This window comes from Rattus norvegicus, chromosome 11 (genome assembly GCF_021556685.1).
Source record: "Rattus norvegicus strain SHRSP/BbbUtx chromosome 11, alternate assembly SHRSP_T2T, whole genome shotgun sequence".
Taxonomy (NCBI): Eukaryota; Metazoa; Chordata; class Mammalia; order Rodentia; family Muridae; genus Rattus; species Rattus norvegicus.
Genome location: NC_141544.1, coordinates 16,284,399 through 16,310,322, shown reverse-complemented (window position 1 = coordinate 16,310,322; position 25,924 = coordinate 16,284,399). Strand labels below are relative to the sequence as shown.

Below are 25,924 nucleotides of genomic sequence, written 5' to 3'. Positions count from 1 at the left end.
ATTTACCCAGAGAGAGGGGGAGGGTGGGAGGGAAGGAGGGAGGAAAGGAAGGGGCTGCTGAGAGAAAAGGTGGGTAGGAGTAGAAGGTCCTGTGTTATTAAAAACCACATACGAGGTCTTTGTGACTATTCTGGTATCTGTGAATTCTCTACATCTCAGACAATCTGACCCAACATTCTCTCAGAAGAGAATGGAAAGCATGGAAAATATGTGAAAGGAGAAGACTTATATCCCTAAACAGGAAGAAATGCACCTAGCCGGCAATGTAAGTAGAAACAGTCATTGAAAAATTAGTGAGAGGTCGTTTATTTGAGCGTCCCCAGTATATAAGAATGTATGTCAGAAAGAACCATGTTGAAGAAATTTTGAAATACTGTGGACACTATCATTTGAGAGAAAGTTATAGATGCTATATCTCAGTGGGGGTGGGGTGGCGGTGAGGTAGAGAATTGCCAGAAGCAGCCAGGATAATTAAACCAAGAGAACAGACTCCGATGCGCTAGTGTCAGTATCACCTGGAAGAGTGTCAGCAATGTATATTTTAGAGCCTCACACCAGACTTACTGAATCACAAACTCCAAAGTTTGGACCCTGGAATATGGCTTAACAAGCCTTCATTGTGATTCTGAGAGTCATTGAGTTTAAGAAATTATAGTTTAGAATCTCTAGAGACAGGAAGGTTTATATTCCACTGTTTCCCTTAATGTGTCTTAGTTGCCCTGTACATGTAAGTACTATGTAGATACAGGGCATCTTAGTTGTTCTTTATGGATGGACATTATGTAGATATGAGACAATTTCTCAACTATACAATGGACAATCACTTATACAGATGGTGGCTATTCATGTATTTTCTGGCATTCAATTTGCTTAGCAGCAATTGGCTCAGTGAACACCTGAAAAGCAAAATTAAATTTTGTGCTGGCATCCAAACACAGGTAGATAGAAAACTGCATGACAAATGTAGGCTTATTTGCATCCTCATGAAATACTAAACATATAAATATTAAGGTTTTAAATAGTATGTTTTAAATAATAGAAGTAAATATAATGCCAAAATATGCTTGTGAGGTAGCAATTATAACTAAGAATAGAAATATCAGGGTTCTAATTCCTGTCCATCCATCACTGAGATCCAAGCAGTCACTAAAAGTTATGAAAGCAAAAGGAAAGTAATGAAGAAACAGTTTGTAAAACAATATTACTCGTACTTGAGTTGAGTACACTCCAATTACTGTTCTTTGACTCTTTCTGTACTGATATTCAAACCCAGGGCCTTACATGCTAGGAAAGTGTTCTACCCCTGAGCTACGTCTATTCCCAGCTCTTATTTGACTTCCAATTAAATAACAAACTAAAGTAACAATGATAAACCATGGATATAGGGTCCTCCGTGAGCAGCAATGCAATGTCATCAATGCAACAGTGACTTACAAAGAAAACATTACTGTCATGGTAACTGCTTTTGTGAGCTCTCCTAACTGGCAGTTCACTTGGTAAGAGGGCCATTTGGTCATGTATGCTATTATTATAATGGATAATGTAGGGTTATATGACTCCAACTAATCTTTTTTTGTCGTTTCAAATCAAATTAGCTGCTACATTCCCAAAGACTACAAACATTTTTCTAATTTTATAAAATGCCACATATAGTATTTTTTCTTCTTTCTCTCTATGCAGTCTCTACATTATGGTGTCAAATACATTATAAGTATCCATTATAATGTTATCATGTAACTCAATTAAATATAAATATATTTACCATTTTTAAATGCTGTCTTTAATGTTCTCATGCTATATTACAAAATATTAACATGTACTTTTCAACATAGCTTCTGCTATAGAAAAAGGAAAAACAGCCAGAGCTAATATACTATTTAAAACAATTTCATAGCCATGGGGAATTTATTGAATAAATGGTTAGTTTACTCATAGAAATTGCTTTATGTGAGAAAAGTTTAATAAATGTTTTTAAAAAATACTCTTTGTTACTTTTCTCATTGGCTTTCTTAGAAAAATATGAACTCCAATTTTTAGTCCATAGAATGCTCTAGAAAAACATGCACATATTTTTTTAAAATGTTCTAAAAATAGAAGAGAACAATACTTGAAACCTTCTCTGAACTATGTTTCCCCCTCCTTTGTTACAGGTATTCATTTCTTCAACTATGTAAACCTTTTAAACAAAAAAATGGATTTTCTAAACTCATCAGACCAAAATTTAACCTCAGAGGAACTGTTAAACCGAATGCCATCCAAAATTCTGGTATCCCTCACTCTGTCTGGCCTGGCCTTGATGACAACCACCATCAACTCCCTCGTGATCACTGCAATCATTGTGACTCGGAAGCTGCACCACCCAGCCAACTATTTAATCTGTTCCTTGGCAGTTACAGACTTTCTTGTTGCTGTCCTGGTTATGCCCTTTAGCATCGTGTACATTGTGAGCGAGAGTTGGATTATGGGACAAGGACTCTGTGACCTTTGGCTGAGTGTTGACATCATCTGCTGTAGCTGCTCCATCTTGCACCTGTCGGCTATAGCGTTGGATAGGTACCGAGCAATCACAGACGCAGTCGAGTATGCCAGGAAGAGGACTCCCAGGCATGCTGGCATCACGATTACAACAGTGTGGGTTATATCTGTGTTCATCTCCATGCCTCCTCTCTTCTGGAGGCACCAAGGAAATAGCCGTGATGATCAGTGTATCATCAAACATGACCATATTGTTTCCACAATTTACTCCACGTTTGGAGCCTTCTACATCCCACTTGTGTTGATATTGATCCTCTACTACAAAATATACAGAGCAGCAAGGACACTATACCACAAGAGACAAGCAAGTCGGATGATAAAGGAGGAACTGAATGGCCAAGTCCTTTTGGAGAGTGGTGAGAAGAGCATTAAACTGGTCTCCACATCCTACATGTTAGAAAAATCCTTATCTGATCCATCAACAGACTTTGATAGAATTCACAGCACAGTGAAAAGTCCCAGATCTGAGCTGAAGCACGAGAAATCTTGGAGAAGACAGAAAATCTCAGGCACTCGAGAACGCAAAGCAGCCACTACCCTGGGATTGATCTTGGGCGCATTTGTAATATGTTGGTTGCCCTTTTTTGTAAAGGAATTGGTTGTTAATATCTGTGAAAAATGTAAAATTTCTGAAGAAATGTCAAATTTTTTGGCATGGCTTGGTTACCTGAATTCTCTTATAAACCCACTGATTTATACCATCTTTAATGAAGACTTTAAGAAAGCCTTCCAAAAACTTGTACGATGTCGAAATTAGGATTTAAAAAAAAGCCTATTTTTAAAGGGTAGAGGCTGTATTTCTTGGGGGGGGGAGGGATAACTAAATGAATGTAAAGTAATAAAAGATTGAAATTTTTAGAGAAAATATATAAAGACTGCTAAAATTATAAGAGGATAAATTTATTTTTAATAGTACCAAGAAAATAAGATATACTAATTTGGCCATCATTTTAATGTTCTCAAAATTAGGAAATAATTTAGGCAGCTCAGCTCATAATATTTTTTCTATGCAATATACCTAAGAAACTAACTAGAAATACACACACACACACATATATATACATGCTATCAATTACAATGTTTTCCAGGTCTCTATGTTACATCGACTAGAGGAACTTTAACTGGCATCTTTCCATTGGTAATTTCTATATCACCTCATTGTTTAACCACTAATTTATAGAAAAACTATTCACTGCAGTACCACTGTGCCCCGTCTCCATCTTATCCTCTACAAAGGCACATATACAGCAACAGCAGCTGTTACTTAGTTGAGAAAATATGAATTTCAGTGGCTTTGATACTGCCCTCATATTTGGACAGCAAAAAAAAAATCATCCAGTGAGCTAAATGTGGAAAAATATTGCAATATCCTGAACTTTCTGCCCATTTGCAATCTTTATTTAATATCAAGTTCTAGAATAATATTTTCTTAATCATATGTCATTATTTGAAATCAAAGCCCCAAGGTTAGAGGGAAGGTTTATTTCACAATTATTATATAATTGTTATATACATTGCCCTCTGTTTAGGAATCAAACTTTAAACACTAGGTACCTTAACTAACACACCATAACTAACACTTCTAGTATGAAGTTTATTTCCTCTCCACTAGTGTTATTAAGTCCAGTTTTTATAATTCATCTCCATATCTTAAGATCTGAACATCATTTCCTTTTCTAATATAGACAATATAATAAAAAATATTAAAACTTTGCTTTGACTTTACAAAAAAATCTACTTCTCCTTTTATGACTAGGACACTTTTCATAAATCAAGACCATTTGGAAAACAACATAATTGAAAACAACGTACCTCTTTAAGTCACAACATTGTGTGCAATATAAAATATTCTTTCTTTGTGGAAAGCGTTCATTGTGTCACTTTTTATATATCTATGAGACATTACCCTTGGCTTAACAGATATCTAGAGATGTGAGTTTGTATATGCCAATGAGGCATGTCGTAGATAGAAAATACAGGAAATAAAATGCAAATGCTGTCATCAATGTATTTATAATCTAAAAGAAGAAAAAATGCAGAGCTATACTAGAAGAAAATAAACAAGAATCTACCAAGTGAGTTATTTACATAGTTGTAATGGTATAGAGACAAACTGATCACATCTGGTTGAAGAAGAATATTGGAACATTTTCATAACAATATATAAAATGTGTGTCAAATAAAGCAGAATTTGAGCATGTGAATGAAAGGGTATAGGGTGACAACTTAAAGAATTCAGGCTTCTTCATTCAAGGATTGTAGGATATGCCAAGAGTTGCTAGCCATTTAAAGCAACAAAGGAAGTCAGATTAAACATTGAACTTTGAGACTGGCTTCAACCTTGTTACTACCTATTGAGTTATCAGTGATGATTTTCACAGATAATACAAGCTTAGGGCAAATCTGAAATAAAGGGGGTAGGGAGGAAAAGCTTTTCTGAATAGATCTGGGAAGAAAAGGGAATACTGGAGATATTGTCTTCTTGCTAGAAATCAAACCAATAGGAGAGGTGATGAAGTGCTAAGCTTGATTCTGGCAGTGAAAACAAAGGGAAAAAACAGGAAGAGGTGATATAAAGGAATATCCATACATTACATACAGCCTGAGTGTCATTAAGACAGCAGGATGGGCTGAGTCCTTCAATCTGCCCGAAACAAGGAGATTAACCACAGGATCTCTTAGTAAACGATGACTTTTTCAGAAGCATAGAAAGCACAGATGTGCCCAAGCTCACAGGTACTACTGATCGCTTCTGGACTAAGCAAAACTGTTACCCGAGTTCTGACCTCACAACTGTTGGACGTGAGGTCAGAACTCATCTAACAGTTGATGAGGTCCCCAGCCACATGCTCTGTCCCCACAGCACCCTGCCTCTGCTCTCATGCCTCATGTCTTCCCTCACATTTTCTTTCTTCTCTTTTACCTTCTCACTTACCAACACTTGATCCTGTCTGTGATCTATTCAACCAAAGACCTTTCCACTGCCTGCCTCTCCACCACTGCATGACTGGGAAAACTCATGAGGCACAAACCACTAACCATTTTGAGCAAAACAAACCCAAGTAAAAATAGATCCCTTAAATGTAAGTTAGAGCAAGCCTCAGATGGAGAAAAATTAACATCATAAGTAACAAAGAAGTTGCAGTTAACTCCCTTGAAAGGTCAGGAGAAAATCCAATTCATTTTTTTTTTACATTGTAGAATCATCATTTCATTCAAAGAGACTGCATCACACAGTATCAATTCATCAGCATTTACCCTAGAAGGTGATATTACAGGCTAATGAATAAATAAATATGCACTAATGAATAAGTATCAGATATACCTCTTCAATATCTTTAAATGTTAGTAATGGAGGGGGCTTGAAATCGCCAATTTACATTTTCTTTAAAATATTTGCAGTTGACCAGTCCAGTTAACAAGATGGACTTCTCAGAATATAAACACGTAATCCTTTGAATGAAAATTTGCTAAGTAGCTAAAAGCTGTCAAAAAGGAAAAATAATGCAATATAGTAGCTTCCTTTCTAACAAACAAGGCAGAGGGTGGAAACGTAAATATCATCAAAGGTTATTAAATGCAAGATAAAAGTTTAGTTCCTAGTAGAACCGTAATATATCAGCACTGTAAAATCCATCAAAGGCTTTATTTTATTAAGTGGTCTTCTAAATCTCTTCAAATGAAAGATGTATTAAAAATAAATACATGACACCAAAGAAATAAGAAAATTAAATGGTTGGGTATCAAAATTAGTCCAATATGTTAGTACACATATCTGCATACAGACTATATTTAAAATGTCACATGCTTAAGAATATGAACTGCCTGGTCCATGTGTTTTGGTTTGTTTTATATTATTCTTTTATTTTGGTTTATAAGACCTGTCACAAATATCCAGTTAGTGGAAAGTGATGAGCCCATCTTTAAGAACAAACAACCTTACAAATTTAGAAAACTGTTCTTATTGTTGCTTCACTGATGAGTTTGATTCCCTGGCTGTCTGCACTTGACCTAACTAGGGTATGCATCTTCCTTGCTGCATCACTGTGCCAGTAACAAGTTCATCTCCTTGTTGTAGCCTAAACCCCATAGCCACACCCTCCATTTTAATCTTGTGCCTTTTACCTACACTTTCTAATAGAAATAAGCAGGAAAGCATTTTAAATCCAATTGCTGTGAAATGTATTTATTCGTACCCCCAAATATTATGAAGATAGACGTGTCATAAACTCATTGCTGATAGGCTTGCCTCTGCTTCACGAATAAGACTGTTTTCTCATGCATTTATAGACTATTTCTGACTTCTAGGTCAGAGAGTCGGGTTTCTTAAACTGTGCAGTAGAAACATGAAAGATTTTTTTTGTAATCATTTCAAAAGTAATTCTGTTTACTTTAAAAAGCAGTACAATTAAAGTAACTTGTTCCAGGTATGTGGCTCTCATATCTTCCTGATAACAGAATCCATCAAGCTTAGACCTTTAACTTGCCATAAAATATCTCTAAAACCAAATTAATATTTTTGTCGTGAATAAAGTAAATATTTTATAATGACTTGTCTTGGTCCTTCGAATCAGTTGATTTTTTCAATTATTTAAGTGGAACTTGTCACCTAGAGAAAGATCACTTAACATAATCTCTGACTATTGATATGGAAGACTTTCTCCAAAACACAGCGGTATCAAAACTCCACCTAGAAAGAGTAGCATTAAAGTAGTAGTAGTAGTAGTAGTAGTAGTAGTAGTAGTAGTAGTAGTAGTAGTAATAGTAACAACAACAACAACAGAACCTTTGACCAGGATAGAAATCATAAAAATTCCTCTGTAAGAAAAATATACAAGGTCTGGAAGGATGACTCAGTAGTTGAGAACACTGACTGTTCTTCCAGAGGTCCTGAGTTCAATTCTCAGCAACCACATGGTGGCTCACAACCATCTATAAAGGAATTTGATCCTCTCTTCCAGTGTGCATGAAAACAGAGCATTTGTATACATAAAATAAATTGAAAAGAAATAAAAATATATTGTTGTTTTATCAAGAGGAATGACACATCATAACCAAGTAGTTTTCTGTTAAACTTTATGTTTAATATAAGTTCTAGTTTTTCCCATGGACTGTCCCACTTCTGTAGGAACATTAAAGTCATCTTCCTGGGTTATTCATCCCCAATATCTTCATGTTAGATTCATATTCCTAAAACACACACATTCAATATGTGTGCCAAAAATCAAATACAATTATTATATAGTTAAGCTCTGTGGCTGACGCTGCTAACATGACGTCTCCCACTTTAATAAAGTTAATAAAAGAAAACTGCAGTCGGAGTTGGGGATTAAGTTCAGTGCAAGGCCCTGGGTCCTCAGCTCCGGGGGTGAAAAAAAAAAAAGAAAACTGCAGTCATTCCCCTCCCTCTACGTGCACATATCATCTCTTCCTCTCCTTCTGTGTACTGACATAATAACTATTACATTGTTATATAATAACTATATACATATACCTATTATAGGGATAACTGTTGAGCTTGGCTGTGAGTCAACTCTAATCCTAGTAGAGAGGACACGAATGTGCAAATATGTGTCAGTTTGTCTTTCTGCAAAGTAAGGGGATGCTAAGAATACATGAGCTAGGGAAAAGAACCATCTTAACTAAGTCACCATTGAGTTTGAAGATGAAGTAGAAAGAGAATTTCTTTCAAGCAAATGATGACTTCAGGTTTTTAAAAACTATGAATAAAAATCACTTTTGGTGCTTGTTACAAAGATGGGCATGTCAGTCTGTGAACTCAGGCCTAATCAAGACCTATCTTAGATTACTCCAGTGAAGCCTGGGGCTTCAGTTCTGGACAGCAGAGCTTTAAAAGACCCCCAGCTAGTAAAGTGTGGGACTGCGACTACAGGAAGAGAAAAAGAAATTAGTCCATAATGTTAGTAAAAGACTGACTCAGAACCCAGAAAGTGACCTTACCACTATCACAAATGCAAAACTACAGAAGTTGAGATCAAAGCCAAATACATTGTAAATGATAATACATTTAGTTAAAAGTAAATAGCATAAAATATACTCTCTTATCAGTGAGGAAGTTATTTAAATTCTCTAGAACATAGCATAAATTCTTTATGACACAACAAACAGCTTTTTGAATATAGGATGCCTACAATTAAAATCTAAAAAGGCTAAATTGGATTCCCAATTCTAACCATTAACCTAATACTAGGCAGCTCTCCTTCCGTAGGAGTAGAGTTGAAAGAACAAGATGATAGTGAGAGAAGACAAACTCATTCAGAGACTAAAGGGCCACAAAGCTGAGAGTTACAGTTCTTATTCTTTAGCACGGTAAGTCTGGAATGAGTGACCCTCAGTGGGCGCCTGGGAGCCTGGAAAGAAACAAGACAACAGCACTGGGCTAACTCATTCTCCTGGAAGCTCGGTACCCAGCAATGCACAAAGGCCCAGCAGCTTTACCAAGCTACACGAAGGCCACTCCTGAAGGCTCTCACCAGCCTTTCTCCTTTCAACATTCTGCCACCCACATTGCTACAACCTTGGCACCATCTAACCCATTTATCTTTGAAAACCATAACCACATGGACACTGGAATTATTTCTCACTGTTGATGATCACAGAGATGAGTTCCCCTATGTTCCAGGATTATGGTTTTGGTTTTATCCATTAAATGGTTAAAAGAAGTTTTTATTTGAAATGAGAATTCTGATGATTAAAGCAAAAACGGGGAGCCTAGATTTTAGCTTTATAAAGGTTAAAATACTAGAAAATTATATAAGTATATTAATTTTTGAAGAAAGTAGTATTGTCTTTCCATTGCTCCTTCCAGTACATATAAACTCTGCTGTGGCTTTTAGCCTTGGTATTAATAAGAAGAGAACACTTAGAAAATCTCATCTCTTACTACCCAACCGTGGCCCTAATGGATGCTATCCACTCTGTTCTGGTTCCTCTCTCCTGTGCCCTTACATTGTAAACATTGCTTTTGAGCCTTTCTTTTCCTTCTCAAATACCTTCCACTTCCTTGCAAATGTTAAACAATGTGCCCATCAAAGGACAGATCAAATTCCACCATTTGAAACCTACTTCCTACAGTACTTAGAGTCAGTGACACAAGACATTTTCATTTACTCCTTATTTGCTTTGAATACTCCAATTTTCTTCATGAACATTTGATTTTCATAATAACTAAAATGGCCATTTCAAGTTACTTAAAAGACTTGTTTTTGTTTCTTTGTAAGTTTTTGGGAAAGTTTTTGGTTTGTTTGCTCTCTTAGGCTTCAGACTCACAGAGATCCTCCTGCCTTTGACTCCTTCCACCTCTGCCACCTGAGTACTTGGATTAAAGGCATGCACAGATACTTTCTAGCTGCCCCTTTGCTCTTTGAGACAAACTCTATGTAGCCCTGAATGTTCTGGACTTTACTGTGTAGACCAAGTTGGCCTCAAACACACAGAGATCCTCTGACCTCTGCCTTCTCAGGGCTAAGAAAAAAGGCGTGTACCACCATACTTGAGCCATCACACTTAGCTTGTGATTTTGGTTGGAACATGATCTCCCTATAAAAATCTAGTCAGCCTCAAGTTGGTGATCCTCCTGCCTGGACTTCCTGTGTGTTGGTATTGTAGGTTTTGCCTATATCCACGTGGTCTCAAACCTATTTCAATGACAACCTCCCTTCTAAGTAAGCCTATCGCACGTCACGATGTTCTAGGAACTGACGTTAATTGCCGGTTTGACTTTACATTTGTGTTTAATGGATGTATGTTACTACAAGGAAGAGGCTAAAGGTTGACTAACATTAGAAAAGGAGTCCTTATTTTCAGTTATTAGGGAAAGGAAATACATAAATTATTATAGTTATTGACAAGGAAATACATAAAATTCAAAGGACAATAACTTTCCAGAAATGTCTGTACATGATGATGAATGTCAATGTTATTTATTACTCATCACTATGGTTCATTATTAATAATATATGCATTATTAACAATCTGTAAATACAAACTGCCTATTTCTAAAGGTAATTTTTTATTCCTATTTGAAATGGATGTAAAAAGAAAAACTAGGTATGCTTGGTAGTCTCAAAATTAAGTTATTGACATCCAGCCCAACTAACCTGAACTTACTCCCCCTCTTGCTTCCTTGCTGCACCCAGGCCCCTTCTCTTCCTTGATTTATGTTCAGTTGATAAGGTAATGGTATCCCTGCAGTAGGGAAGAAGATATCATGAGTTATTCAGTTACAAAGGGAACAAGTCTATCCTGGGGAATTCTAGATGTGACATCACTGGTTTTAAAGCTTGAGGAAGGAAGAGCTTCATCGGTTTTACTTAGCTCAACCATCTTAACAGAGAAAATACATGAGGCCCACAGCCACTTCCCCATCCTACATAATCCGACATGATTATGACTCATGTAATACAGAGCTGCGCAAACATAAAAATAGCAATGTTCAAAAGCTGCCCTTCTCTTCCAGAGCATCTGTCCAATCTCGGGAAAAGTATGTTTTAACAATGGTTACCAAGTCGCTTTCTTCTTGTTCTGCAGATGCCCTGGCTGTCCATTAGCCCTAAAACCCAAGTTTTAATTGTGTGCCCCTTAAAAATTGAGGAAAAGATAAAGTACAAGTTAATATTCTACTGTGTTTCTAGGTTAACCTGTGTTAGAAATATGAAACAACTCGACTGTAGCATTTTTGTATTAAGCTTTCTTTTCTTTTCTATCTTCTTTGTAAATTTATAAGGTTTAAATATCTACTCCATTTATCATACTTACATTTTAAAAAGCCATGGTCATAAATACATGCAAACATAGGAATATTATGTTCCTGGCTTCATTAGTATGTCATATGCAAAACATCTAAAGGCTCAGGTTGGATAATTCACTTGTCTTATCTGTATTTTCTATTGAGTAATTTCTGGAATACAGGTCTAAGTGAGCCATTAAGCTTATGTTAAAATTTAAGTTCTTTTTCTTTATCAAAATCTTCCCACTGGTGAAAGAAATATGCAATGACTATTTTGACATTTGAAGAGACATGAAAATGTTACATTATTATAATAATTTTAATATAAATTGATAATATTATATAAAAGTTCAAACATTACTTTGTAACAGCATTCCAAATACAAAACTATACTGATTTGCTGCTGCCATTAGAAAAGGGATAAATAAATATATGCTGGTGTTTGCTGCTGCTCAGCCTAAAACAAAAGATAAAATGTGAAATAAATAATATTCTTTAAAATTTCACTGTTGGATTTCACTTAATGATTTCAAAATATCCTATAGCATTCTACTATGAAATCTAAAGTGGAGGATGGAGATCACTCGGTCAGCAAAGTGCTTGCTGCAAAAGCCTCAGGACCTGTGTTCAAATCTTAGTACTCACACAGTCAGGCATGGAAACACCCATTTGTAATCTTCATGCTGAGGAGGTGGAAACGAGGCATCTCTGAGGCTTTCTGGAAAGATAGTCCAGACAAGACTATGAATCCCAGGTTCTGGTGAGAGATTCTGTCTTGAAAATCAACGTAAATAGATCCTAAGAAACTGACCTCTGGCATCTATACACATACATACATGTTGAAGTACACATGTGGTCCTGTACATACACACACATATAGGTAGATATGTTTTAAAAATAAGTGTAGACCAGCAAGATGGCTCAGGAGGTAAAGGGATTTGATGGCCAATACTGCAGCCCTGCTGATAGGAGTTTCATCTGTGAACCAATGAAAATGTAGAAGACATCAAACTCCACATGTGTCCTGTGTCACATATACCTCCCCCCACAAACACATGCGCAAACACAAACACACACACACACACACACACACACACACACACACATCCCTCACATCACATATGTCCATGTACACAGTAAACATAACATTACTATATAAAACTGAAAAGCTTTAAAAATTAGAATAGCTCCTCCAGTGCCATTCCTACCTGGATGCTGCCAAGCTCCCACCTTGATGATAATGAACTTAACCTCTGAACCTGTAAGCCAGCCCCAGTTAAATATTATCCTCTATAAAAGTTGCCTTGGTCATAGTATCTGTTCACAGCAGTAAAACCCTAAGACATCCATAGAAGTATCCTTACCATGTTTGATAGAGAAAAACAAACAAACAAACCCAGCCCATATACAGCCACCAAACCCAGACAATATTGCTGATGCCAAGAAGTGCAAGCTGACAGGAGCCTGATATGGATGTCTCCCTAGAGGCTCTGCCAGAGCATAACAAATACAGAGGTGGACACTTGAACTGAGAACAGGGTCCCCATTGGGGGAGTTAGAGAAAGGATTCAAGGAGCTAAAGGGGTTTACAACCTCATAGGAAGAACAATACTAGCCAACCAGAGCTCCCAGGGACTAAACCACCAACCAAAGAGTAGACATGGACAGACCTATGGCTCCAGCTGCATATGTAGTAGAGGATGGCCTTGTTGGTCACCAATGGGAGGAGAAGCCCTTGATCCTGCCAAGCCTGGATCCCATAGTGTAGGGGAATGTCAGGGCAGGGAGGCAGGAAGGGGCAAGTGGTTAGGTGGGGGAACACCATCATAGAAGGGGAAGGGGGATGGGATCGGGAGTTTATGGATGGGAAGCCAGGAAGGGGATAACATTTTGAAATGTAAATAAAAAATATCCAATAAAAATTTTAAAAAAGAAAAAAGAAATAGCCCTATAGCCTGCCTTATATCAAGATCTTATGGAGGCTTTTTTTTCCTTAGTAGAGATGCTCTCCTTTCTGATGACTTTTGAAAAGCTTATGTTAAGTTGACATAAAAGCTTCCAGCACAGATACCAATCAAAGTAGAATCTTTCTAATTGAACCCACTCCCAAGAAATTTTTATTTGGGAATAGGATACATAGGATGGATGTTTCTTATGCTTTTCCAACTATTGGAGGAAGAAAAAAAGTATTTCTCACCAGAAAAGCAAGAAATGGGATTTAAGATCCAGGAGAGCCAAAGCTACACAGAGAAACCCAGTCTCAAAACAAAACATAACAACAAAAAAAAAACAAACAAAAAAGAAATGGGATTTGGATAATTTTCTTCTCTAAAAAAATACCATCGAACCTTCAAGATGTTTTCATTTTTTAATTATTTGCAATTGAAGTATGGTGGATGTGAAATTTTCTTTATTGTCCTTAGTTGGAAATGTAGCTCAGTTGGTAGCATGCTCAAATAGCATGCAGAAAAACTTGGTTTTAGTTCTCAGTCCCCAGAGTGTCTGGACCAGTCCTTGGTGTTCTAAGCTCACATACTCTAAGAAATTATAGAGAAACACTTTTAAAAAGCACTTTTGCCCCTGCCAGGCAAGGTGGTGCCTGCCTTTAATTCTAGCACCCGAGAGGCAGAGGCAGGATGATCTTTGTAAGTTGGAAGCCAACCTGGTCTACATGGTGAGCTTCAGGACAACCAGAGCTATGCAGTGAGACCCTATCTCATAACCAAAGGGAAAACAAAGACAAAAGCAAAGCTTTGATTTGGAATCATAGGCTTTTTGAGCACTCGGATCTGGCTAGTACTTCCTTTACACCACACCTGTTCTTCCTTCTGCATTCATGATGCTGGTCCCCAGCCTTGGCCATTTTATCGTAATGTATTTTATCTCTTGGTGTTTTGGACGTCACAATTTACTTACCACTTCTACAGCTCTGTGTTCTCCAATTGTGATTATTTTAAGATTTATTTATTTGGGGAGGGGGAAAAGATTTATTTATTTATTATATATAAGTACACTACAGCTGTCTTCAGACACACCAGAAGAGGGCATCGGATTCCATTATAGATGGTTGTGAGCCACCATGTGGTTGCTAGGATTTGAACTCAGGACCTCCAGAAGAACAGTTAGTGCTCTTAACCACTGAACCATCTCTCCAACCCTCTGATTTCTGAAATATCCTTTTAACATGTCAATTCTAATTCATTTTAATTATATTGTTTTTAGGGTTTTTATTGAATTTTTTTATATTATTTCATAACAGAGTTCACAAGGACTCTTTTTCTAGACATTGAATAATACTAACTTTACAAATTCTTTCTCCCTACTGTGTTTTCTTCTTTCTCTTCTCATTTCTACCTTTTTTCTTCTATTCTTTCCTTTATTCCATCATACATTCTTTTCCTCTTTCCTCCACTGCTGCTTCTTCCCTTGACTGTAGGTCTATACATGGCATCATTTACTTTCCCTGGGCAGTGTTTATCTCCAGGTATCGCTGCTCAACATGGTAAAGCTAAATTTTCATTGCCTCCCTTTTTATCATATTTATAGCTATCTGATCTTTCCTTCCAGTGCTGAAGTCCTGTCGTGGTGAAGTGCTAGCTTAGCTGGAGACCTCACCCCTGAGTTCTGAGATGAGCTCATAAGGTTAGATGGATCATCAGTGCAGGATGGCAAAGTCCCAGCAAAGCGTGTACAACTGTTTTGTTCTTCTGAGGAATTCACAGGTGTCGTTGCGGTTGTACTTCTGAAAGTCTTGCTCTGCTTTGCTCTGGACTCTTTACAATTTACAAGACTCTAAACCAGATGACAAGAATGAGTACCTTCTACATAAAAAGAAAAAGAGAAAAGAGAGGAAGGAGAGAAGGAAAGAAGGAAGGAAGGAAGGAAGGAAGGAGAGAAGGAAGGAAGGAAGGAAGGAAGGAAGGAAGGAAGGGAGGGAGGGAGGGAGGGAGGAAGGGAGGGAGGGAAGAAAAAAAAGTACAGGTGGAGGTAGGGAAGTACAATCCAGTGTGAAGATACAATTAGCTGCTTATTTGATGTCATTCTTTTTCTCCTTTGGTAGTACTCCTTTGTGAACTTTGTTTTGCAGATGTGTTTCCCCCTTTCTCTCTTTGTAAGTTTTTGTAATCATCAGTCATTTGTTTCAGTATTGGGAAATATGGTATATTGCACCGTGTTAGTCAAGGTTCTCTACAAGAACAGAACTGATAACTTGAATCTAAATATATTAAATGTAAGTTTACTGGAGTGGTTTATATACTGTGGTTCATATAGTCCAATAAGTCTATCAGGTTGTCTCCTGATAGAAAGTACAAGAATCCAATAGCTGTTCAGTCCATGAGGATAGATGTCTCACCTGGTCTTCAGTGTATGCTAGAATAGCAAAGAAGTACACCTTAACACCAGAGAAAGAATTCCTCCACAGCAGAGTAGACGAACTTACCAGGGGGTTGGGGTGAAGCAGAAAAAAACAGCTGCTTCCTTCTTCCAAGTCCTTTTACATAGACTGCACCAAAAGGGCAGACTTAGAGTAGGTCTTCCCCCTGCAAATGATCCAATCCAGAAAAGAACACTCACAGGTAGGCATGCCCAGCTGCTTAGGTTTTAGTTGAATCCAGATATAGTCGAGGTAACAACCAAGATTAATCATCTAATGCACAATCTTTTCTTAAATAAAATTTGCTTTAAAAAAATACCATCTTACTACACTGGATCTACACAAAAATGGGCCATCAACAGCTGGACAGAAACTCAGCATAGACTTAGGGGTCTTGCTCCTTTACCACTCAACTATTTTCTGTGGATGGATTCTGGAGGGAAAAGGAGAAGTCACTGTTTTAGTGATGTACCCATTGGTGTCCCCTCCGGACTTCAACAGATAGCCCCAATCCAGAGGTTAGTAGATAGACATAATTTAATTAAACAAGCCACACAACAAAATTGGAAGTCATGACTCTGGGAAAAGGACAATTAGGCACAAGCAGAGGTTCATATGGGGGGGGGGTACAAAAGAACCGGAAGGAAAAGCTGTCAAAATGTGTTGCATGTGTATATGAAACTGTGAACTGCCTAAGAATAAAATTAATCAAAAAGAAATGATAAATGCCTTAACATGAATGAATGTTATAATATTGTCAACAATGGAAAAAGTCCATCTCTCACGTTCATGTGTTGCATAATTTAATTTTAAAAAAAAAACCTGTGTAAAGGAAAGCATTCATATAGACATAAAGTAAGTAGGAGGTGAGTAATCAGGTTGAGCAAGAGTGAAACTGGAGAGCTCACAGGTAGAGGTTTCTTTCTGAAAGGAAAGACACAATCTAAGGTTGCACAAAAGTGCATATTGTACAACCATTACATTTTTCATGATTTTATGAGGTGATAAAGAATTATCATCCTGCCTTCCAGTGTAGTGAAACATGCCTTAATCCTAGCCCTGGGAGTCTGAGGCAGGGCAAGGCTAACCTGGGCTGCATAGTGAGTTCAAGGCCACCCTGGGCTACCCAACCAGAACCTGACTCTCGAAATCAAAACCAAGGAAACAAAATGAACCATCCTACTACAGAAATTACCCTCCTTCACAGGCAGCTTGATTTTAGGTAATTATGACTCAGTTACTCTATTTGTGGAGGATAAAGTAACCATGGCAAATACAGCTATTGTTTAAATTATCACAATTTGAGGAAGAGAACAGAAGTAGGAACTCAGAAAGCTGAGTAACTGTTTTCCCCAGGGAAGAATATAATTGTGAGTGTTGAACTAATGTGACAGTCCACGAGGAGAACCAGATTGTCTCGTCCTCAGAGGCAGCAGGTTCTATTCTCTGCAAGAAAGCTCTAGAAGATTCAGGAAAAACAAAGTTTAGTTACTTTATTTTCCCTGTCAGTCTCACACTTATTTTTATCTACGACAAAAAACAGCCACACCAAGAAGAAAAAGAAAAGAAAAAAAACCTTTATGTTAAGGAAATCTTTCTTTTTGATTTAGGATAATGGGAACATTAAGGTTTAGGCATTGAGTGGAGAATTAAGCTGCTGTTTGCCGCCCTCTACAGACGAATCTAAAATTCACAGTGAGAGTCAAAAAAACAAAAATTCTGAATCTATGAAGACATGCACTCTTTGTTTAACAGAGAGGAAATGATCTAAGTAAAATATGAACCATATGAACCATTTCATCACAAAGCTATCAGAATGCATGTTAACATACCTCAGTGGTAAATCCTACTGCACACATAAGCTATGTGGTAGAGCCTATTGCTTTTAAACTACAAAACATGCACAGTGTGAGAACTATAGGCAACTGTAACCCAATGATAAGTTGCCATCTAAACATGTCTAAACATAGAAAGGTACAGTCTGTTCACTGTCATTCGGGAATAAGAATGTCTCTATTGTAATGCTATGGAGACACCTTTGAATGTGTGGCCCATTGCTGACAGGAATGTGAGGCCCGTGCCCTCCTCCTGTGGCACGAGCTCCTGTTAAAATCCAGATATGTATGTCTGAAGACAGCTACAGTGTACTCATTTATAATAAATAAATAAATAAATCTTTTAAAATTTTTTTATTAGGTTGTGATTTTTTTAAGTTTTATTAATGTATTTTATGTAAGTACATAACCTAGAGCTTATCCATTCAATAGACTGCACCCCTAGCAAGATCTAGGGATCCTTCTATCTCTGCTTCTTCTTTTTTTAAGGTTTATTTATTTATTTTGTGCACATGAGTACACTGCAGCTGTCTTCAGACACCAGAAGTGAGCATCAGTTCCCATTACAGATGGCCGTGAGCCACCATGTGGTTGCTGGGATTTGAACTCTGGAAGAGCGGTCAGTGCTCTAACCGCTGAGCCACCTCTCCAGCCCTGGTTGTAACTTTTAAATAACAATTTGATACATTATACAATCTAATTCTCCTCTTCATCACCACCTCATTCCATTTTCATCTTTCAGTCAAGGGAATTTCCACAGAATAATTGCAAACATTAATGTAAACATTTTCTTTTTAAGTTTTAAAATAAAAAAAATGATATTACCAGAATAACAGAAGAAATGCAAAGGAATATTTCTCATTCAAATTCTTCAAAAACTGGGCAGTAGAGATTGAAATGCAGATGGAAAACTCCAGAAGGGATTGCAGAGCATGAAAATGGAGTTTCTGAACCTTTTTTTAATCTGAGACCCTTAGCATCTAAGAAACTTGTAATATACCGAATTTTCTATTTAGGAAGAATGTGAAGGCTGAACGATAGCTGTGTGGTGTGATAAAAGTAGACAAAACCTGATGCGGCCCCAGTGAGTCTTCTGGCCTACAACAGCATGCAAGGGTGCAGAGGTCAAAGCAGGAGCCAGACTGAGGGGGTGAGGGGCACACACAGTAGCTGCCCTGGAAGAGTCATTCAAGATACAAGGAAAAGCCACTGCATTAGGTCACATCCTGGGTGCAACTACACCTTGAGACTGATGTCAGGATGAAAAGAGAATCTCTGGGCACCAGAGGAAATGAACTTCCTTTCAAAGATTACCCTATACTGAAGCAGGTCAGATAATAAAACACGAGCCTTTTCCCAAATCTAGAATGAAAAAGTTTTAGGGAAAGTAGATCTAGTAGAATTCCTAGAAGAACAAAGTTTATCAAAAAAATAATAACTTTTGCCTTCAGACATAAATAAAAGTGTCACCCAGATGCAAGAAAAGCATGCTATTATAAGGACAACATAAACCCCATATGTCTCTACTTAAAGACCCCGTTTATCTTCATTTTAGGACCAGGCCTGATTTTGAAGAAAGAAAAAAGGCCATAAGGCACTAGTTTCAGGAACAGACCATAAATTCCAGAAAATAGGCCACAAGACACCAGCCCAAGAGACAGACCATAAAATCAAGAACAAGATTATTCCCTTCCCAAAGAACAGCCTGGATTTCCCCACAAAAATGGGGAAATACCTTATCTCAGAATGGGCCATCTGTGCTGGGCAGCCCATCTCATCCTATGGTTAAATGTGTATGACATAGGAATGCAGACCACTGACCACCTGTGACACCCACCTCCCAGCACCCACTAATGAAATTTTAGATTACCTAATCCTTCTAGAGAGTTCCCCTGGTTCCCTATAAAAAGGCCTGCATGCCTTTGTCTGTGGTTACCATTTCAAAGAATGGTTGACCTCATATCCTGGTTGTTTCCGCAGAATAAACACTTCGCTTTTATATTCTAAGTCTGGGGATCTGTTTTCCACAGTACTCCTTGCAGAAAACAAAACAAAACAAAAACAAGCAAACAAACAAAAAAAAAAAAAAACAAGGAAAGACTCAGAAGTTTCTGGAGACATCTTGCCAAAGCTAGACATCATCTACCCATCTGCTCACTGAGCTTACTCTATTCATTCTTAGTGTCACAATGTCTCTTTTGCTCTAATACAAAGCGTTGTTCTCTATATGTTTCCCTGTCTATAAACTAGCACCAGGCAACAGTATTGTATTGATTTTGGTTCCCAGTGGGAAGTCTATATATACTCATCAACCTGAAACAAAATGAAAGTTAGACAGCTAATGTTCAAATGGGAAACCAGTGTTTTAAAAGAAATGTAATCTGGGGGCCAAGTGCATTTGTCAACTGTTCTTTACTGTAACAGATTCTAGCTGACTTTAATGATACTCACAATGTGGCACCCACTAAGACCCAACTTAGAAACTCTAAATCATCATTTGTCGACACAAGGTCTTGCCCCATTTACTGTGTTGCATTTTTTAAGTATTTTCATATATTCCTTTCCCCTTAAATATTGTTCTCATTCTCAATAGTGCTGGCTTTAACATCACTAGGAAAACTAACCCCAAAAAAGGGGGGAGTCAGGAAAATTGCAGGCACATTGCGTTGCATAAAGGAAGTAAAAAAAAAAAAGAGGGGAAAGGAGAGGACAGAGCGAGGAAGATGGGGAAGGGGAAACAGGGAAAGAAGTATTAGAGTACTGAAGTCGTACTTTTCTTCTTCAAGCAAACACTGTTATTTGCTGCCCCTTGCTGGTAAAATAATAAAACTGCTAAATCAAACATTCAAAGGCTAGTTCTTAGTACTAAAATCCCACATTAAAGGAAATAAATCATTGACCACCATGAGAATCATAAAAGATCATCTCAATTCCATAAAAGATCACCATCTAGGAAAGGTCCCTCAGGAGAGGCCCTGACCTTCCAACCCCTGACCAGATAACCTTACAGAAAATTTGTTAGAAAAGCACTAAAAGACAGGACCCATGAAGGGCTCCTGGCCCCTCTTCTTCAAAAGAGTAGAACTTCGTATTGGCAATAAACATTGACAATTACAGTTCTTGGCATGACAAGCTTGTCTTGTTCATCTCTGAGCAACTGCCAGCCAGATACTCCCATCTGAGGAATCATGGCATGGTTGCCAGTCACACTGTCAAGTACAAACTGTGATATACAAAGCAGGTAGTTACAACTCAAACACAAGGCTGAGTGATTTTTTTAAAGATAACCACCAAGCTATCTATTATTCAGCAAAGGAGTTCTATATCCACTTTCAGAGCACAAAGCATCAGAATAACCACGCTGCTTCTGAGGAAAGTTCCCGGAATTAGGTTAGTTGCAGCATGAATGGACAACTAGAACATCTTCAGTGGGCTCTGGGTTTGGGAATTCTGGCTAGCAACTGCCAATTCTCTTCCTCTCTCTCCCAGGTGAAATGGCGAAGGAAGGCATAAATTTGGGCATGAAATGGCCACAGTTTTACCCAAAGAGTGATACAGAGCTGTGAGTAAACACCATGGACTTTGCTTTGGTGTTGGATCAGTGAACAAGGCATATTCTAGGCTTTTCTGTTAAACACCATGAGGTAGTTTAAAGAGCCCAATTTTTACTTAAGAAGCAGAGAAGATTGAAAACATTTTTTTAATGGTGAAAATCTAGAAAGAAAGAAAAGATTGAAATGGAAGTGAGCTATGAAATAAAAACAAGGGAGAGCAGAAAGCAGGTAAGACAAACAATGGAGGAAACTGTACAGGGAAAACTTACAGCAGGGACAAGAGACTTTGAAGTTCTGGGTGATGGCTCCCTAAAGGAGCTGCTCAGCATTTAAAAGAACAAGAAGAAAGGACTTGCTTGATGATCTATCCCTTGATCTCCCTCTCCTTTTAGCATTGTACATCTATTGTTGCTTAAGAACCCAGAGGGCTCCTACCACTTCTTTGTCCCTTCACAAAAAGTGAAAATATATCGCCTCAGCTGAGTAATGGTGGCAGCAGGCTTTTAATCTTGGCACTGATTGGGGGAGACAGAAGCAGGCAGATCTCTGTGAGTTAAAGGCCAGCCTAGCCTACAGAATGAGTTCCAGGGCAACCAAGACTGTTACACAAAGAAACCCTGTCTTGAAAAATCCCTATCTTGAATAATAGATAGATAGATAGATAGATAGATAGATAGATAGATAGATAGATAGACAGACAGATAGATACATAGATAGATCTCTAATTTCATCCATACCCCGCTGAAAGCAGAAAAGGTAATCGGTGGCTTCCTAGACCAAAAATGTCATAAACTAAATTATTTGAAGCCTTATGCTACTACTCCATTTCCACTGAGACTTGTCTTTGTCTTCAACAGCCCTATCCTAAGAGCATAGCATCCTGCCCACACTAACTGAAATAGCCAATGTTATTCTGTAACTTTCCCCAACATTATCTCTCTGGGGTTTCTATTACAGAGCCAGCAGTGCTGCCACCCATGCTCACACAAACCCGGAAATAGTATTGTCCCCAGAAGCCATACTAGAAAAGCCATAACACAATAAAAACCAGGAGTACTACAAACAAGGCTCTTGTTTCAACAATAGGGATTATCCAACACTCCCCAAAACTCTGAGCTGCTATGAGATCCTCTGAAAGCTTAAATTTAAGAACAGGAGGGCCAAACTCTTTTTCAAAAAACATAAAACTCAGAACCTAGTTGAGAAAATGTTTATAGGATTGTAGAAGCATCCAACACCCAGAGAAGTAAAGTGAACCCACGCTTTACTTCATGATCAGGCATGGGACGAAGCAGAAGGAATAGCGTGATGTGGAAAAACCATGTACTCAGTCGAAAGCATTAAAGAGCAAACAAGTTCAAATTAATAAGCAAGATCACTTTACAAAATGTAACTGAGTTCCGTACTGTAGAGACATGAAGAATACGGAAAAGAGCTACCTGAAGGTTTTAGAGCTTAAAACTAGTACGAGAAATGAACGCACTGAGTAAAATTATAGAAAGAGTTCTTAATATTCTGAACAAGAAATTAGAAGATACACAGAGACAAGAGTGAATGTTCTAGGTGTGTGAGTGTGTGTGTGTGTGTATGTGTGCATGTGTGTGTATGTTTGTGTTTATGTGTGTACATGCATGTGTGTGTATGTGTGTGTGTGGTAGTGGTAGTAGTAGCAGTAGTAGCAGTAGTAGTACTAGTAATAGTAGTAGTAGTTGTAGTTGTAGTAGTTACAGTAATAGTATCACGGAAGCCAGAAGAGGGCCGTGTACCCACTAGAGTGTAGAGGCAATTGGGAGACAGCCAGGCATGGGTGCAATGAGTGCTCCTAACTGCTCAGCCACTTCTCCAGCCCCAGAGAACTTTTTAAGTGAACAAATCTCTCAACTGTTGCTCAGGGAACACAGGTTAATGTGGACATACTTTTAAGCCACTGAAGGAAGAGGAAGGGGGAACAAAAATTGTTTAAAGAAATATTGTTGATTTTGTGTTCCAGACTGGATAGAAAGCCCCAATCTAGGAAGCTCAACAGACTCAAATACAAGAAACAGAATGAAATCTATACTGAGGTACATGAGTCAATGAGCTCCTGGCTAGGGAAATCTTTAAGTGAGTTGACAAAAAAGACACACTCATAACTGGATATGGTGAAAAGTGCCTGTGACAGGTTGAATGCTAGCCTGGTCTATTGAGAACTTCGGGCCAACTCACGCTACCCACAGAGACTTGTCCCCCGAAAAAATATATAAATATATTTACAGAGGTAGAAAATTTCATAACGGCAAGATCAAGCCAAATTGGAAATCAAAAGAACAACAATTTTAAAGCTTTGAGGGAACAAAAAAAAGTAATTCTTGCTAAATAAAATATTATTAAAATAAGGTTAAATACATCTTTAAACATTCAAAAGCTGGAAGATGTTAACATAACCACACCATCAGGGTTATTAAAAGAAAGCTTTTGGTTAGAACAGAAATATAGCAGTGAGCTCTGCACCAAGACCGGAAGAACCCTGGAAAGAACAAGTGTGTAGGAGACATGTGTGTTTTTCTATCATTTTAAATGTTTAAGCTAAATGGTTTTAAACAAAAATAGTCACAGCACAGTCGAGAATGTATGAAAAAATAAAATTTCACAGCAATAGAAAGGTCAAGAAAAGATGCTATAATGCGTAAAACCACGAGGGTTTATGCTATACTTGAAATAACATAATGTTACATGACAATGTAAAGATGCCCTTTGGAAACCTGAACAGATCCACCACAATGAAAAACAGACATGTAATAATTGAAAGAGGGGAGCTAGAAGAAAAATCATTCAGATCCTAAACCAAATGAAGGGAGGAAAAAATAAGGAAAACAGAACAAATAAAATAGAAGACACAAAGGTTAAATAGAAATAAATAATAAGATGACATATTTGAGCAGAGTAGTGTCCATGTCTCATGCATGCGCTTAGCCTTGTTAGTAAACATATTCAATTTGTTTTTCAAGTTATCTAAGAAAAAAAATTGTCAGGTTGGATTAAACAAATCACGACCCACCAGGAGGTGGTGACACATACCTTTAGTCCCAGTACTCCAGATCAGAGGCAGGCAGATCCCTGATTTTGAGGCTAGCCTGGTCTACAGAGTGAGTTACAGAATAGCCAGAGTTACAGAGAAACCCTGTCTTGAATTTAAAAAAAAATCCCAGAATAATAGTAAAAAATAAAATAAATTAAGACCCAAATCTATGTTACCATGCAAAAAGAAGTTTAAATATAAAGACATAAATGGATTACATGGTAAAGGATGACCAGGTATTGTGGCTCATGTCTTTCATTCCTATTGTTGTGAGGCAGGGAAAGGTGAATTTCTATGATTTAAGACCAGCCTGGTCTACACAGCAAATTCCAGGCTGATCAAAGTTACATAGAAATATCTTGTTGAATGAATGAATGAATGAATGAATGAATAGCAAGAACAGAAAAACATTGTTGTTTGAATGTGAAGTATCTCTCAGAGGCACAAGTTGTTTCCAGTTGGTGCCACTGTTTTGGAAGTTTGTGAAATCTTTGGGAAGTAGAGCCTTGCTGAAGGAGGTGAGTCAATGAGAACTGGACTTCAGATTTGATAACTTGGCCCAAATGTCTGTCCAACCCTGCCTAAGAGCTCACTGTGACTAGCCACCTACCATTCACACTCTTTACCAGGCCTCCCCCTCCAGGACAGTGCATGCTCTTAGATTGTAACATACAGAGTCTTTCTTGCTTCAAGTTGCCTTCTGTACGACATTTGTTCATAGCAACAATGGAGGTAATTAATCACAAGGACTGTCTTGTTATCACTCCACATCAAAAGACAGTTGAGATGGTTGCTCTAACATCACTTAGGCTTGCAAGTAAAGAAATCTTCTACAATAAAGAATGACATCTCACAATGGTCACTATATCCAGGTTAGTGAACATACTTGTTCTACACGATCAATTATCTAATGACAAAAATTCCAAATGTCTGAGGCCAAATTCACAGAACCACACAAAGATTCCCTGGGGTTTATTCACATATCTCAATGCTATTTGCTAGCATTGCTCTCTCAGTCAGTAAGGAATTAGAGCAGGGATCAGCCAACTACAGGAGAAAGCTAAATCTATCCTTCTGCATTGCCCACCTGTCTTTGTAAATATTTTATTGAAGCAGAGAGAAGCAGGTCTGCTTAGATAACATCTCTGAGTGCTTGCACGCGGCTACCAGAAGAGCTCAGAGGAGAAACTGGCAGTGCTGTGAACCAGCTTTTACTGAATGAAGACAAGAGCAAACACATCAAATGTGAAATAGCCCTGAAGCAGAACTCAACAGAAAATTTAAGAGAACAAAATCTCTAATACTTCTGCCTTAAAAGCTGTATAATAATTACAGAGTTGCTGTGGCCCTAAAAGCATGCAGTTTTTCTGTTTCAAATTTGCTGATACATGATACAGGGAAGAGTGGTATAACCAGTTTGAAGTATAGATGCAGAACTTCACCTTCAGTACTAGCATAATTCGTAGCTCTGCTAAACACACATGGAATCCTTAGCCATATTCCAAACAGTAAATGAGTCACAGTTGATCCAATTGTATTAATATTTATACATAGAGAGTTACACAGTAAAACAAAAAAATCCATGTCAAAGATTATTTTAAAGATCCCCAAGTACTTAGAAACTAATTGGTGAGTGTCTGAATAATTCATGAGTCAAAGAAACCTGAAGAAAAGCCAACAAATATTTTGTGCTGAATATGTATCTTATTTCTTTATGAATACATATTTGAGGTATGTTAGACTTTTAACATTCAAATTGTAATCAATAGCCATTTTGATAAACTAAAAAGAAAAGCTGTATTATCTCAATAGACATAG

At 37.7% G+C, this 25,924-nt stretch overlaps 1 protein-coding gene and 1 long non-coding RNA gene across 2 annotated transcripts in view; one reads left to right on the top strand and one right to left on the bottom strand.

Moving 5' to 3' along the window:
* The window catches only part of LOC148002463 (LINE-1 retrotransposable element ORF1 protein-like), an 80,025-nt gene that overhangs the window by 36,980 nt on the left and 17,121 nt on the right, over positions 1 to 25,924 (bottom strand). The gene's annotated exons all lie outside the window — the stretch shown is intronic.
* Positions 2,151 to 3,550, top strand: Htr1f (5-hydroxytryptamine receptor 1F). The gene has a single exon (NM_021857.4). The coding sequence runs from the start codon at positions 2,192 to 2,194 to the stop codon at positions 3,290 to 3,292; it is 1,101 nt and encodes a 366-aa protein (NP_068629.2). The 5' UTR covers positions 2,151 to 2,191; the 3' UTR covers positions 3,293 to 3,550.

What these genes read in the sequence shown, in the direction of transcription:
- Htr1f (NM_021857.4), top strand. Translation starts at nt 2,192, where the DNA reads ATGGATTTTCTAAACTCATCAGACCAAAATTTAACCTCAGAGGAACTG.